Source organism: Oryctolagus cuniculus, chromosome 1, assembly GCF_051225735.1.
Source record: "Oryctolagus cuniculus isolate XC-2025 breed Fujian yellow rabbit chromosome 1, ASM5122573v1, whole genome shotgun sequence".
NCBI classification, from domain to species: Eukaryota; Metazoa; Chordata; class Mammalia; order Lagomorpha; family Leporidae; genus Oryctolagus; species Oryctolagus cuniculus.
The window spans coordinates 18,595,066-18,610,778 of record NC_142867.1 but is presented as its reverse complement, the minus strand read 5'-3'; the positions used below and the strand labels follow the sequence as shown (position 1 = coordinate 18,610,778).

General features: G+C 49.5%; 1 protein-coding gene across 50 annotated transcripts in view; it reads left to right on the top strand.

Annotated features, from left to right (window-relative positions):
• Positions 1-15,713, top strand: part of MADD (MAP kinase activating death domain) — a 44,398-nt gene that overhangs the window by 897 nt on the left and 27,788 nt on the right. For 16 of the 50 annotated variants that reach the window (XM_089326877.1, XM_051852998.3, XM_051853063.3 and 13 more), the window contains exons 2-18: positions 2,590-2,735; positions 3,330-3,926; positions 4,335-4,638; positions 5,128-5,259; positions 5,946-6,059; positions 7,183-7,263; positions 9,408-9,586; positions 9,906-10,141; positions 10,310-10,466; positions 10,704-10,807; positions 10,901-11,091; positions 11,484-11,608; positions 11,988-12,127; positions 12,968-13,069; positions 14,755-14,857; positions 15,203-15,389; positions 15,485-15,635. In XM_089326877.1, the coding sequence (XP_089183003.1) occupies positions 2,674-2,735; positions 3,330-3,926; positions 4,335-4,638; positions 5,128-5,259; positions 5,946-6,059; positions 7,183-7,263; positions 9,408-9,586; positions 9,906-10,141; positions 10,310-10,466; positions 10,704-10,807; positions 10,901-11,091; positions 11,484-11,608; positions 11,988-12,127; positions 12,968-13,069; positions 14,755-14,857; positions 15,203-15,389; positions 15,485-15,635 (2,965 nt within the window). In that variant the 5' untranslated portion in view covers positions 2,590-2,673. Of the gene's footprint in view, positions 1-2,589; positions 2,736-3,329; positions 3,927-4,334; positions 4,639-5,127; positions 5,260-5,945; positions 6,060-7,182; positions 7,264-9,407; positions 9,587-9,905; positions 10,142-10,309; positions 10,467-10,703; positions 10,808-10,900; positions 11,092-11,483; positions 11,738-11,987; positions 12,128-12,967; positions 13,070-14,346; positions 14,407-14,754; positions 14,858-15,202; positions 15,390-15,484; positions 15,636-15,713 lie in introns of all 50 variants that reach the window. The other 34 variants (XM_089326846.1, XM_089326842.1, XM_051852980.3 and 31 more) reach the window with 3 other exon arrangements.

The following is a 15,713-nucleotide window of genomic DNA, read 5'->3' as shown; positions in this document are numbered from 1 at the left end:
GCTCAAGTTCTCCCCCAGCGCTGGACCAGTGTGTGTGCGATGAGCTTGCAAGGTCACTGCCTGGGGAGGGGGAGGAGAGGCGGGGAGCCTTCTGTCCTGCTCGCGTCAGCAGAGATGTCATATCGCTCTCGGGTTCCTGTGGTTTTACTATGAGATCCTGCCCAAAACGAGAGACTGGTCCAGAGGGGGTGGTTAGCATGGCTGCCGTAGGCCGAAAAGGCACCCATAACGTAAAGGTCTGGGGATGCCACGGCTGCTTCTAGATGGAGTGCATGGCGATGTGGACGTAAAAGCAGAATGGTATGGGGTTTGAGCTTTTTGCCTTTGCAGGGTATCCGGGTAGGAACCAGGGGGCTCTGTGACAGTGCGGTTGGGGCAGGAGGCAGAATCTGGTCGGTTAGGAAGGCAGAGCGTGAGTTATAGGTGGTGGTAGAGGGTTTAGAGTCTTTGTGGGGAGCGGAGAGAGGCAAGAAGAAGAAGAAAAGCCGGGGTGGTCTCTGCAGTCAGAATGACCAGGCAGTGCTATTGGTGGGATAAGGATGGCCAAAAATCCACCAGTCCTGGCTGGCATGGTCAGGATCTCAGGGTCCTCGTGGCTCTGGCAAGGAGATGGGGACGGCAGAGCATGCAAGTGACTTTAGTAGTGTCAGGTAGCTCTCGGTGGAGAAGGCCCGGGGTCCCCCCAAGGCTGGAGAGACCTGATGCCTACTGGGACCTGTGTTCGTGGGAGATGCTTCAGGCCTGATCTTGGAGGTTCTGGGCCGGAAAGGGCACCTGGTTGTCTTTGTAGAGCTGGATTTCTGGGTTCCGCCTGGAGTGCTGGTCCTGTAAATTGTTTTACTTTCAAATACTTGGGCTCTCACTGTAGACATCTGCATCATTCCTTAGAGAAAGAGGTGTGCTTCTACCCGTATCCCATTTCATCCATTTCGCGTCTGCTTTTTCTCTCCCCTTTGCATTCTGCTTCGGAGCAGCTGAGCGCCGCTCTGTAGTGGTCCTCCCCTTTCTAGTAGGCTCCTGGCTCTGCAGCAGCTGGGAGAGCCAAGGGGCTTGTTGGGCTCACTCAGCTGTGCCGTGCCTGGAAATGGGTATATAGCACACTTGGGAACTTGGTGGTGCAGATATATCTCTGACAAAAGCCAGAATTAGGACCAAGTGCAAACTAAAGACAGATGGGGGAGAAGCTGACCCAATTCTTGGCAAGTGCCATCAGTGGGAGAGGTGTCTCCAGGTTCAAGGAGAGTGAACTGTTGCGGGCTCCCGCCGGCTCTGGAGTAGCAGCTGCTAGCACTCTGCGGTCACCAACCAGGGGAGGGGCTGAAGCTCTGCTATAAATAGTGCTAAGAGCCAGAGTCGCTATGGAGACAAAACTGAATCCTATTACCTGCAGGTCCTCTATGGGGAGCAAGGGGAAAGAAGGAGCAGCATTTTGAGGACTCAGAGGTGTTGCAAATAGGTCTTGTTTATGATTAGGCAGGGGAGGGAAAAAAATAGAACTTCTATCATTATCTAAATCAAATAGGACCTTAAGCATACAGGGAGTATGTGTGTCCATGTGAATGGGAGTGCACACAGCTGCTGCTGAGGGAGTGGTGTGTATGTGTGTGTGTCAGTGTGTCGTCGTGCAGTGAGATTCTCTGTGTGTACAATGAACAGTGTTATCGTGTGGCCACGTGCGAAGCACAGAGGTAGAATCCTGGAGCACTGGAAATAGCTTTGTAGTAGAGCGAAACATTTTATTTAGAGAAGGATATGGAGACCCAACAGGAAATAAGTGATAATTAACACCATAGAAACTGTTCCTAATTTTAGGACTACAGATTAGAAATTCTCTGAACACTTACTCCCTGACCTTGCAGAAAGTCTAATTCATAATCTCTGAGATATCGTAGGACAGGGCCCCACTGGTATGTATTATACTCCCAGTTCCAGTCCTAAGACCAGAATACAGGAGCCTGTGATCCAGCATCAAGGGTAGAACTAGCAGCAGTAACCACTTGAACCCTTTTCTTGCTTGCAGGAGGAGACAAGTGGTTCAGATGAGGCCGCGGGGGCATGGGCATTGATTATTTGCAGTCACATAAGGGAGGATACCCAGCTGTTGTTATTGTCTGAGGGCAGTTAACTGGACTATCTATATAGTAGTTTCACATCAAGCTGAATGCAGATTGTTCAAACAGAATAATTAGGTTTCCATCTAGACCTAGAAGTGCAGATTAGTGCTGAACAGAGTCTGGTTGGATCCTGATCCACCCTGGGGCAGTCCTGAAAGTGACTTAATTTTCGTTAATGGCTGATTCCAGATTAGACCACCTCCATCTGTTTTTCAGAAACAGCCCCAGGGGCTAGGCTGGAAGTGAGTCAGGGAGGCAAGCCATTATTTAGCCTACTTTTTGACATTTGACTCCAGGAGCTCCTAAGCCTAGACACCAGACTAGTAGTGTCAAGTTCACCCATCTTTAATACTAAATAAAATGGAAGGCCTCTGACCAGTGCCCTTAGAACTGGGATAAAGTTGGTGAGGGATGAGTCTCAGGCACAGCAATGCATCTTATCAGCACTTTTTTCCTATGAAACTTGTATTTTCAGACAATATCAGAATTCCTCCTGGGAACGCTGACTCCTTGCCCGGTGCCCTGAAGTGTCTCTGAGATGAACTGATGAATCGGAAACATGGTGCAAAAGAAGAAATTCTGTCCTCGGTTACTTGACTATTTAGTGATCGTAGGGGCCAGGTAACCAAAGAGAGACTGGTTTTTGTCTTGTATGGGATAGCTACCAAGGCTTCAGTCACTTCCTTTGCTTGTTTCCATGTTGCTTTGTATATTTCATTCTTCCCCTTTTATTTTACCCTGATTGTAGCACTGATGCTCATAGGGAAAACACACGGTCAGGTGGATGGAGAGCGTTGGTCTGGACAGAGACAAAGCAAGCCTATGCCCTTAGCTAACATCCTTGAACTTGAGCACATCTACTCTTTATACCCCAGTTTTCTTGTTTTATAAAAAGGAGTACAACTGTGCTTCTTCACCTGTGGGTCCGTGTACTGCTTTGATAATTCATTAGCTAGTCCACCTTGAAATGTAGTAACCAGCCTAAGAGGATAGAGTTTTCCCAAGAAGAATATTTCTAGGGTAGGTATCTTCATGACAGTGCTGACTATCAGCCCACATGCCGAACGTGGCAGGTAGCACCTGTGTTTCCCGAGGTCCTGCAGTCAGGTTACTTTCCCCAAGCTAGCATTTTGAACTTCGTTTATCGACTGTGGTTATGATCTGATGGAGTGTGCCATCCCTTCAGGCTGCTGAGTTTGTCCTTGTGTTCCTCAGACACCCGAGCAGTGACAGTGTGGCCCAGACTCCTGAACTGCTGCGGCGATACCCGTTAGAGGATCATGCCGAGTTTCCCCTGCCCCCGGATGTGGTGTTCTTCTGCCAGCCGGAGGGCTGCCTGAGTGTGCGGCAGCGGCGCATGAGCCTCCGGGATGATACCTCTTTTGTGTTTACCCTCACTGACAAGGACACTGGAGTCACACGTTATGGCATCTGCGTTAACTTCTACCGCTCCTTCCAAAAGCGAATGCCCAAGGAAAAGGGAGAAGGTGGAACAGGGTCCCGTGGGAAGGAGGGAACCCGCGCCACCTGTGTCTCCGAAGAGGCTGGCACCGAGAGCTCAGAGAGCGGCTCGTCCCTGCAGCCCCCCAGCGCTGACTCCACCCCTGACGTGAACCAGTCTCCTCGGGGCAAACGCCGGGCCAAGGCAGGGAGCCGGTCCCGCAACAGCACCCTGACGTCCCTGTGTGTGCTCAGCCACTACCCTTTCTTCTCCACCTTCCGAGAGTGTCTGTACACCCTCAAGCGTCTGGTGGACTGCTGCAGCGAACGCTTGCTGGGCAAGAAGCTGGGCCTTCCTCGGGGTGTGCAGAGGTACGGCCTGCTGCCGGCCCTCGGGGGAAAGGGAAGCCATTCCCAGATTAGGTGTAATCGCCCCGTGAGGGACTCGATTTCCTGTACAGCGTGAGGTCCCTTAGTCCAACTTAAGCATGTTAAATTGGTCCTTACCAAGCAAGTCTGCTGCAGAGTTGAACCTCCTACCATATGTGCTGGGGTTTGATATTTTACAGTGTGCAGGACTGTAAGTCCTGCCGCGTGTGTTAGTTTTTAATTTGTTCTCGCCCTTCTACCTACTCTCTGGTTTCCTCTGAGCTCGAAGAGTGGGCCTTCCTGGTGTCAGTCTTCCAGCTGTCACCGCGATGCTCTCTCTGGTTACCCTGGGTTGCGCTGGGACTGACCGCCTGGGGCTCACGTGTCCGCTTCCTGCCGTCTGCTCCTCAGGGACACCATGTGGCGCATCTTCACCGGCTCACTGTTGGTGGAGGAGAAGTCGAGTGCACTTCTGCATGACCTTCGGGAGATTGAGGCCTGGATCTATCGATTGCTGCGTTCCCCCGTACCTGTCTCTGGGCAGAAGCGAGTCGACATTGAGGTCCTGCCCCAGGAGCTCCAGTCAGCTCTGACCTTTGCTCTCCCAGACCCCTCTCGATTCACCCTAGTGGATTTCCCACTGCACCTTCCCTTGGAACTTCTGGGTGTGGACGCCTGTCTTCAGGTGCTGACGTGCATCCTGTTAGAGCACAAGGTGAGGGCCAGCTTCATAGAGGATAAGGCTTTGAGATACGACTGAGGCTAGACCACGAGCTCTTTGAGGACAGGACCGCAGCCTTTCCTCTTCTGGCTCCAGGAGGTAATCTGATGCCAGGTATAGAGCAGGTGCCTGGTGGATGTGAATTGTGCTGGGATCACGTGGGATGTACTCAGAGAGCCTCCCACTGGTTGAGTTATCTTTTATTGTACGGACCTAATTATTTGGAAATATCAGTAGCAGTGGTCCTGGGATGCAGAGTGCAAGAACTGGGGCGGTAAGGGAGTGATTCGAGGGAAGGGTTATCCAGTGCTTGGGTTGGAATGTGGCAGGCCTGGTGGGGCACGGAGCAGTGGTCACTGTGGAAGCTAAGCTCAAGTGACTGGCGTGGTTAAACAGAAGTTACATGTCTTGTTGGAAGAAGCTGTTTTCTTATAACCCTTACTTGGTGCTACTGAGTGATCCTTTTGCCATGGCTCCTGGCAGGTGGTGCTACAGTCCCGAGACTACAATGCACTCTCCATGTCTGTGATGGCGTTTGTCGCAATGATATACCCCCTGGAGTATATGTTTCCTGTCATCCCACTGCTTCCCACCTGCATGGCATCGGCAGAGCAGGTGAGTCTCAGGGTGTCTTCTGTCACTTCTGTCTTCTTGAGAGAGGAGTCTCAGTGCTCAGAGAAGTTGTGAGTTAGTATTGGTATTTAGACATCTCTTTCTCATAACTTGTTAGTCTGTAAAATCTGACTAATTTGAACTGATCTGGTGGTAAAACCTATACTTTGTGTTTGTCACAGTTAATGTTAATTATTCTAGGCTTATGGCTACAATGCTGCAGTCATACAGGGTCAACATTGTGGTGCAGTGGGTTAAGCCACTGCTTGTGATGCTGGCATCCCCTGTTGGAGTGCTGGCTGCTCCACTTGCAGTCTCCAGCTTCCTGCTAATGTGCCTGCCACTCGTGTGGAAGACCTGGATGGAGTTCCTAACTCATGGCTTCTGCCTGGCTGTTAGGGCCATCTGGGGAGTGAACTAGCAGATGGAAGATCCCTCTCCCTCTCCCTATGTTATCTCTCTGTCTTTTAAATAATAAAAAAGAAAGAAATTTTTGAAAATATATACAGAAAATGCACTGGTAACCTTTATGAAATCTAAAAAATTTCTGGATTTTGACATGCATTTATCCTATGGGTTTTTGGAAAAGGGATTGTATATCTGCATTTCCTTATCTAGAAAAATCCTGACTTGATAATTCTCACAGTAGTCTTTGTCTTTATTTCTTATCCTTTGTGTTACTTCCATAGCTGCTGTTGGCTCCAACCCCATACATTATCGGAGTCCCTGCCAGCTTCTTCCTTTACAAACTGGACTTCAAAATGCCTGATGATGTGTGGCTGGTGGATCTGGACAGCAATCGGGTAAGGCATTAGAGGGCCTAGGATAGGACTGTGTTCTAGACCTGTTCTTTTGGTATCTGTTTTTCTAGATGATCCCCAGGAAGGTCCTACATAGGTGGATAATTTCTGTCGTGAGGCTTATTGAAACCAATTTTTTTCTAAATGCTGCTTTTACTTTATTAGCTAAACAAGCCCTTGGTTAATAAGAAGAAGTGTTCCCTGCATATTCTCCAAGAGCAGTAGGGCTGTTGCAGGACTGGTGTAGATCTCTAATGGCTTTCTGGGACGTAGTTTCCAGTAAGAAGCTGTCTTTTAGTGCAGACTTTAAAATTATATTAATATTGTGCAGTGTGAGTACATTCAGACTTTTATAGGAAGCTATGGTGTGTGTTCATTATAAAACTTGATCAGAAAAAAAAAATAAAGAAGAAAGTGAAAAACCATAATCTTAATCCCATTATCAAGATCACAAAGAGGCAGGTGTTGTGGTGCGATGGGCTAAGCCACCACTTGCAACAATGGCATCCCATTATCAGAATGTTGATTTGAATCCCAGCTGTACCTCTCCTGATCCAGCTCACTGCTAATGCACTGGAAAGCAACAGATGACAGCTGAAGAACTTTGGTTCCTCTCACCCACACGGGTGTGTGTGTATGTGCATAAATCTTACACGTACAGGTATGTGATCTGTGTATTCACAGATTGTATATACATCTTCCTGTTTTTTTTTTTTTTTTAATATTTACTTTTATTTGAAAGGCAGAGTTACAGAGAGGCAGAGGCAGAGAGAGAGAGGAAGGTCTTCCATCTGCTGGTTCACTCCCCAAATGACCTTAATGGCCGGAGCTGGGCCAATCCGAAGCCAGAAGCCAGGGGCTTCTTCCAGGTCTTGCACATGGGTACAGGGGCCCAAGCACTTGGGTCATCTTCTACTGCTCTCCTAGGCCATAGCAGAGAGCTGGATCAGAAATGGAGCAGCTGGGACTTGAACTGGTGCCCGTATGGGATGCCGGCACTGCAGGCAGCAGCTCTACCTGCTATGCCACAGCACTGGCCCTCTCCCCGTTCTTATTTACTCTCTGTAAGTGAAATTCCAGAGCAGTTAATTTTGATGTCATGCCTTTTACTTTTTCTTGGATGCAGGTGATTGCCCCCACCAATGCAGAAGTGCTGCCTATTCTGCCAGAACCGGAATCATTAGAGCTGAAGAAACATTTAAAGCAGGTGGGTGAAGAACGATGGAAAGAAGGAGGGTAATAGATGCTATAGGGTTGATGAAGGAAGACAGCCATTCTAAGAGCCATTTTCCTTTTAAACTTTTAGTGTAGTGGATTTTCTTTACCTCCAATGGGCTTAAGAAGGGGTGTATCCCATTTTGTAGAGTCCTTCTGATTCATTGTAGGCCCTGTCACTCTCCCATGCTGGTGATGCTGTATAAAACAGCTGTCCACTTTCCCTTTGTCACATCTGTCATTCTTTACTGCCTTGGAGTGCTCTCAGCCTTATAAGTCAGGTGTTAGCAGTTTGGACAATTTGATCCGTGTTATCTTCTTGAATTGAATTACACCTTTATTATCTTCTTGAATTATCTTCTCTAGGTCCCTGTAGAATCCCTTTTTGAGTAATTCCTTACATCCCTATTTCATTGGTTTATTTTCTTCTTCTGCCTGCCAAACACAGTACCTGAAGGTAAAACTTGACAAGGCTCCATTCCTTTCCCCTGCTGTATGTGTTTTGTGAGACCACCAGATGGCACTGGATTTATTTTTAAGAATCCATGCTCTCATTTGGAGGGTCTTTAGAAATCTTTTTCTGTGTCCTGTAAGTACATAGTAGTCCCTCTAGTTGATACCTGGATTTAAATGGGTCAGTTTGTATCATCCCTCTCACTTTCTTCATCCCTGCTGATGTAATATGATATCTTGGTGCTGCAGAATCTGGTGAGGATCGCAAGCTCTGAAAGTTCCTCTAGCTGTCTTCACTTGCTGTGTTTTCATATTTTTTAAAGATTTATTTGAAAGGCAGAGCTACAGAGAGGCAGAGGCGACGGGGAGGGGCCTTCCATCCACTGGTTCACTCCCCAGATGGCTGCAATGGCCAGAGCTGCACCGATCCGAAACCAGGAGGTTCCTCTGGGTCTCCCACTGGGTACAGGGGCCCAAGCACTTGGGCTATCTTCTGCTACTTTCCCAGGCCACAGCAGAGAGCTGGACTGGAAGTGGAGTAGCTGGGACTCAAACTGGCACCCACAAGGGATGCTGGCACTGCAGACTGGGACTTTAACCTACTGTACCACAGTGCTGGCCCTGTGTGTTTTCATTCTTGATGACTGGTTAATTATGACTAATAAGTTGAGAAGGTTGATATATAGAATTGCACTTTAAATGCATGTAGGAGCTAAGATCCTTGGGCTTACTGAATCTGTACTTTGACCCTTGCTACTCAAAATGTGGTCCAAGGACTAGCAGCAGCACTAGTGTTATGTGGGCTTTTTAAAAGTGTCAAATTGGGTGTGCTTGTGGGGCAGTGGTTAAGACATTGTTTGGGATGCCCGCATGCCATATCAGGGTTCCTAGGTTGAACTTGGGCTCCAGTTCCAATTCCTGCTTCCTGCTAATGTGCATCCTGCGAGGAAGCATGTGGTGGCTCATGTACTTGGGTCCCTGTCATCTACGTGGAAGACCTGGGTTGAGTTCTGGGCTCCTGGCTTTAGTCTGGCCCTACAGTGGCTGTTGCAGGCATTTAGGGAGTGAACCAGCAAATGGAAAAATCTTTCTCTCTCTTTCTGTGTCTGCCATTCAAATAGAAAATATGAAAATGGAAAAAAAAAAAAGCCTCTAGGGCCTGGCATTGTGGCATAGTGGTAAAACCCCCGCCTGTGATGTCTGCACCCCATATGGGTGCCAGTTCAAGCTCCCTCATGGAGCCCCTTAGACGCTGATTTAGATTGTAAGCATTGAATATAGGAAGCTCTCATTCTTTACATCCTTCCAAGAAACTGTTTGTACCTTTCAGTTGTTTATATTTCCACGTATATTTCAATCTGGAAAAACACGTCATGACTAAAATACATTTGGAAGCTATTGTCCTGAACTTCAGATTTAATCAAGTTGCTGGGATCTAGGGTGGCTAGAGATGGATAACTGCATAATTCAGACAGCTTTCTAAAGGCTGAAATAGTTGAGTCCTTATTTCAAAAATGAAGGCTCTGAAATAGGTGGGCCACAGTTCACGTATTCGTATAGTCCTTGGTTGCAGAACTAATCAGCGAGAGTGTGTGATGTGGAAGACTTAGAGAAGAGTCTTTCCTAGGAGACTGGCTAGCTAGCCAGGAGTCTGCCTTAGATGAGGGATTTCTTCCTCCACAGGCCCTCGCCAGCATGAGTCTGAACACTCAGCCCATCCTCAATCTGGAGAAATTTCACGAGGGCCAGGAGATCCCACTTCTCCTGGGAAAGCCTTCTAATGACCTGCAGTCCACCCCTTCCACTGAATTCAACCCACTCATCTATGGCAATGACGTGGATTCTGTGGATGTTGCAACCAGGTGAGACCAAGCGGGTTGTCCAGTCATGGGTTCTAAGTTGCTCTCTTTCTCTCAGCGACCTTGGGATGGAGTACTTTCCTGAGCCAGAGTTTATCTGTATATAAAATGTGGATGATATTACAGTGTGTTTTCCACTTTAGTAAAAAGCGAAGAGGAGAAATCACTGAGGGACTGGTGATTCTTTAAGATAACTCTCCCCTTGATACTGGAAGCCTGTTAAATGATGGCTTTGCCAAGTGGCCCGAGACCTTGGATCATGGAAACCCTGGCTGTACGGGGCACGGGTCTGGCGTTAGCTCACCGTCCGCTTCTTCTCCAGAGTGGCCATGGTGCGTTTCTTCAACTCCGCCAACGTGCTGCAGGGCTTTCAGATGCACACGCGGACTCTGCGTCTCTTCCCTCGGCCAGTGGTAGCTTTTCAGGCTGGCTCCTTTCTAGCCTCGCGGCCCCGGCAGACTCCTTTTGCTGAGAAGTTGGCCAGGACTCAGGCTGTGGAGTACTTTGGAGAATGGATCCTTAACCCCACCAACTATGCCTTTCAGCGAATTCACAACAGTGAGTCCACCCAGCCTCTGCCTTTGTCCTCCTGACAGTTCTCCCTTTGCTTGTTTCTTTGCTAGTCTTTGCCCCACCCCTTCCATGCTTGTTCTGCGTTAGACTTTTCCCTGCCTTTATGTTATGTAGTGCTTGTTGCTAACTCTGTTGTTTCTCCTCTTTGGGTAGATATGTTTGATCCCGCCCTGATTGGTGACAAGCCCAAGTGGTATGCTCATCAGCTGCAGCCCATCCACTACCGAGTCTACGATAGCAACTCCCAGCTGGCCGAGGCGCTGAGTGTGCCGCCCGAGCGTGACTCCGACTCTGACCCTACTGATGACAGGCGAGCAGGCCCCTCTCACTAGCCCTTCCCTAGCAAGATCTCAGGGGATTTAGATGTCAGTCTTTGAAGCCTTGAGTTGTATTTTAGTTGATTGGTTTTCTTGGCTTCTTTATTTTATCTGTTCTCTACCCTTGAGCTAAGAGTGCTCCTCTTTTATTTTTCCTAGTGCTGATTGCACTGTTTTTCCCTGCCCCTTCCTTCTGGTCTTTTTTTTTTTTTATGCTCTTCACTCTGCAGCGGCAGCGATAGTATGGATTATGATGACTCAAGCTCTTCTTACTCCTCCCTTGGTGACTTTGTCAGTGAAATGATGAAATGTGACATCAACGGTGACACTCCCAGTAAGTGGGCTTGGGGAGATTGGCCAGCCCTGGGCTGGGGTTGGGGTTCTGGAATGGGGTGTCTGTACCTGCTTCCCTCGGTTTGTTTCCCAGATGTGGACCCTCTGACACATGCAGCACTGGGGGACGCCAGTGAGGTAGAGATTGATGAGCTCCAGAGCCAGAAGGAAGCAGAGGAGCCTGGCCTGGACAGCGAGAACCCTCAGGAAAACCCCCCAGTGCGCTCCAGCGCCAGCACTACTGCCAGCAGTAGCCCCAGCACTGTCCTCCATGGAGCTAACGCTGTACGTGAGGCCACGGAGCGGTGGGTGAGCGGGATCCCTTGCTGGGGATGTGGGCCTCATCTCTGTTAGGAAGGCTGCACTGCAGTGTTCATTTGCCTTTTTCCTCAAAATCTTCTTATCTTCTCCATAGACCGTTAGGGTGAGGGTTTTGGACTCAGAGCCTAAATGATGCAGTATTGATCCCAGAAGGTCACAGCATTGTTCGGGGTATAGCTGAGATCCCCCTTTCATAGCCTGTGGGGACAGAGAACAGGGATACTACAGATACTTTCCCACACATTCCTTTGGCCATCAATCTGCTAGACCTGCACGGACCTGGCCCTGCCTAACTGAGATACAGGGAAGTATCACTGGGCACCAGGTGATCACCTTTTATTTATTGTGTCCCTTAGGAAGCTGCTGACTCTGCAGAGATGGATGATACGGCAGCAGGAGGCATCTCCAAGCCTCCCCCTACTGTGCCTCCTGGCATCGGCAAATCGAACGTGGACAGGCGTCAGGCAGAAATCGGAGAGGGGTCAGTGCGCCGGCGAACCTATGACAATCCATACTTCGAGCCCCAATATGGCTTTCCCCCTGAGGAAGATGATGATGAGCAGGGGGAAAGTTATACTCCCCGATTCAGCCAGCATGTCAGTGGCAATCGGTGAGAGCCTGGGATCCCCGCTAGTGGGGTGACTGAAGGACTTTACTGCAGTGGACCCTGGGCAAGGGTTAATCAGAAAGTCTGAGAAGTCTGCTCGCCCTCGCGGTCCTGCTGCTCACTGAGGGTGGTACTCTGCTGTTGGGATTTAGGAGTCATGGGAAGGGAGTGGTGACTGCAGCGTAGCGAAGGCCCACACTCCCAAGGTCAGGTACCCCTACCTGGGGCTCACAGGTGCCACTGTGCGTTCAAGGGCTCAAAAGCTGCTGCGGCCCAACAGCTTGAAACTGGCAAGTGACTCCGATGCAGAATCAGACTCCCGCGCGAGCTCTCCCAACTCCACCGTCTCTAACAACAGCACCGAGGGCTTCGGGGGCATCGTGTCATTTGCCAGTAAGTGTCTTCAGCGTTCTCATTTCCCTGTTCTGTTTTCTCCCACAGTGGGGCCTGACCAAGGCACACACTGCTTAGAGTTTGCAGTGGAGGGCTGGCTTGGCATGATCAAACCCTGATTCCAGTCATTTAGGTGATACTGAATGGAGTGTTTTCAGAGGAGGTCAGTAAGGACAGGGACGGGTTAGTTGTTTTCATTATACGTGGATGTTTCAGACTTCCCAGGGAGGATAGCTGAATGGTCAACTGAAAAGTATGCATTAAATCCAAAAGTCACACACACACACACACACACACACCCCGCATATGTACTTTGTAGAAATATTCTGGTCAAAGTTGATATGAGTATGTATCTTATATCTTTGCTTGATGAGGGTTTTTTTCATCAACATGCTTTGACATCTGTATGAGATTGGTTTTTGTGCTTAGAGAATATTTCAAGCAATGAGTGGCAAGCATGAGTTAAAAATTAAAGATGGACCTTTGTTGGGTCTAGGGTCACGATAGGGGATAATTGTGATTGTGAATTTTTTCAGAAGCCAGGGAGGGACAATGTCAGCTTCATGCCAGAAGCATACAAACTATCAGTTTTCATACTGTGTTCTCAGTAGATGAATGAAATGGATATTGTGGGAAGTGCCTGAATAAAGTCAATGGCAGTGATAGCTTTGTTTACCCCAAGTTAGGCTTGATCTTTGCTGAGGTGGAGCAGAGACTGATCTACTGAATTGGAATTCTGTTTGAAACGAAGGGAGGGGAAGAGGAGCATACAGTCAGTGGAGCACAGTGTTTTAGTTGTTTGTCCTGCTGACTCACTGGTTTTTCACCTCTCTTTGATAGGCAGCCTGTATAGGAACCATAGCACAAGCTTCAGTCTTTCAAACCTCACGCTCCCCACCAAAGGGGCCCGAGAGAAGACCACGCCCTTTCCCAGTCTGAAAGGTAACTAGAGCCTGCCTTCTGCCAAACCAGATTTCTCTGGGAGGTGTTTCAGGCCTGTGGGTGCTTGTCAGGAGCCTGGTGTGTGATGAGTCATTTGATCATGGGGCTTTCACTGCACATCATGGGCTCTCGATGGCTGTCAGATAGAAACCCTCTTTGTAGCTAGAGGAGGTCCTGTTGTATTGTTTAGAGTAATGGCAACTGTGTTATCGCTGCTGCTTCTGGGGCCCTTGTTAGTGGTACACAGTTAACACAGGGATCTTCGGCTGCTCCCAGTCACCTGCCAGGTCCTGCTTGCGTGGATTTAGAACAGAATCCATCCCAAGGAGCCATCCCCCACAGAGTGGTTGTGGAGAGCTGGCAATGTTGATAGGAGCCTTTCTGTGACTTCATGTCCACACAGGCTGTGAGTGGGCCAGGTAATATTTACTGGCTTCTAGGGGCAATGGTCCCAGAGGCAACTAAGACCTTGTTTGAATTTTATTGTGATCTTGTGAGTTTGAGAGGCTTTTCTAAATTTAATTTGACTTTGGTTTGTTTTCTCTGAATATTGTACTGAAATATTGAGTTATGGTAGGAAGTACAGTGACAAGTGCTGTACTCTAACTTGCCTCTCATTCCCAGTGATCAAAAATATCAGGAGTCCATGAAATATTCTTTGGTGGGGATGGGAACATAGGGTTTGATGGGCCAAAGGACATCAGAGCTGGTAGTATAGGAAACTCATTAGCACCGCCGCGTTGAATCCAGAGGGGCTGGGTAGATCGGGGATGGAAAGGTAAATGTCTGGCTTTGATTCGATATATTTGAAGAGAAGAGCAACTGAAGCTCTTTCATTGCATGCTGATGCTTCATTTCATTTGCTGCACTTAACCCTCTCACCCACTCCCCATCTTCATACCCCACCCCCGCTTCCCATGACAGCATCTGCAAAATGGGTCTCTTCCCTAAGCATACCTGCAGGCCCTCTGGACCCCTGTGCTAGATGTTTCATGAAAACTGGTGATCCCCGTGTCATGCATGTGCCTGTGTAGGCTCCTGTATCATTTACCCTGCCTCTGGCTCTGAGATGCCACTGCTTTAAGGATGATCTTTCTTGGAGCCTTGGGTGCCTCCTGGTCACTTGGTTGCCAGCTCTGCGGTGCCCAAGAACCAAGGTTACGTGCGCTGTTCAAGCTCTGGGAGAATGCTCAGATTATCTGACTTACTGCTCCATATACGGGTGTAGGGGTTGCGGTATCGTGGTGCACCTACTAATTGTGTATTTTGTGTCCCAGTATTTGGGCTAAATACTCTAATGGAGATTGTTACTGAAGCCGGCCCCGGGAGTGGTGAAGGTGGGTCTTGCCTGTGAGCTGTGCATGATCTTTTTTTTCCTAGCATCTTCATGCCTGCCTGAGGGCCATCCTCCTCAGGGAGCAAGCAGCTTCACATGAGTGACCTGCCTTGCCCCGTCCCCGAGACGCCCGTGCCTGCCCATGGGGCGTGCTGCTGGTGCATGTGGAGTGGCCTGAGTCTCCATTCCCACCTCCTCCACATTGCCATGGCTGGTTTCTACCTGTGTGTGATGCCCTGGTGCCACCCTCCCCCAGCCCTTCTGGGGAATGGGCGTGGAACATGGCTAATTAACACGAGTTCCTGGACTAGAATTGTGATGGCTCTCCTTCCTACCTTTCCTGCTGTAGGAAACAGGAGAGCTTTGGTGGATCAGAAGTCGTCTGTCATTAAACACAGCCCTACAGTGAAGCGAGAACCTCCATCACCCCAGGGTCGATCCAGCAATTCTAGGTAATAAATGGCACGTCCGTTTTAAAAGGTTGCGGCTAGAGGTCACGATTCCTGTGCAGAACTTGAGGGGTGCTCAGGAGTGGGAGAGAAGCCCGCAAAATGGTAGATGACAGCAGTTCTGGCCAGCACTTCCGTTCTGACGCAATCCCCTGCAACAGTGATGGTTTACAGTGTTGAGGAGGGGGAGACAGCAATGCTGGGGACCTGGGCAGACCAAGTTACCTGAAGGGGGTGCAAAGGCGGTGGACTTGGGCATTTGGAGGCTTGGCTTGGGAAACCCCTCAGTCTGTGCAAGTGGGGGATGCTCTGCTGAGCAACTCCCGATCACACGTGTGTGGCCCACAGTGAGAACCAGCAGTTCCTGAAGGAGGTTGTGCACAGCGTGCTGGATGGCCAGGGCGTCGGCTGGCTCAACATGAAGAAAGTGCGCCGGCTGCTGGAGAGCGAGCAGCTCCGAGCCTTCGTCCTGAGCAGGCTGAGCCGCACAGCCCAGGCGGAGGACGACGCCCGGCAGGACGTCATCCCGGATGTGGTCGGTATCCGAGCTGAGGCAGCGGGATCCACCGGGCGAGGGGTGTGCACTCCACAAGCAGTGTTACCAACTCTGTCGCTGGGTTCCCATTGCAGGAGATCAGTCGCAAGGTGTATAAGGGAATGTTAGACCTGCTCAAGTGCACAGTCCTCAGTCTGGAACAGTCCTATGCCCATGCGGGTCTGGGTGGCATGGCCAGCATCTTCGGGCTTCTGGAGATAGCCCAGACCCACTACTACAGTAAAGGTAGGGGTCACACCCGCCTGGCGTCATCCCATGCACAGCTCTCCCAGTTGTCTCCGAAAGAGGAAACGTACTTGCCCC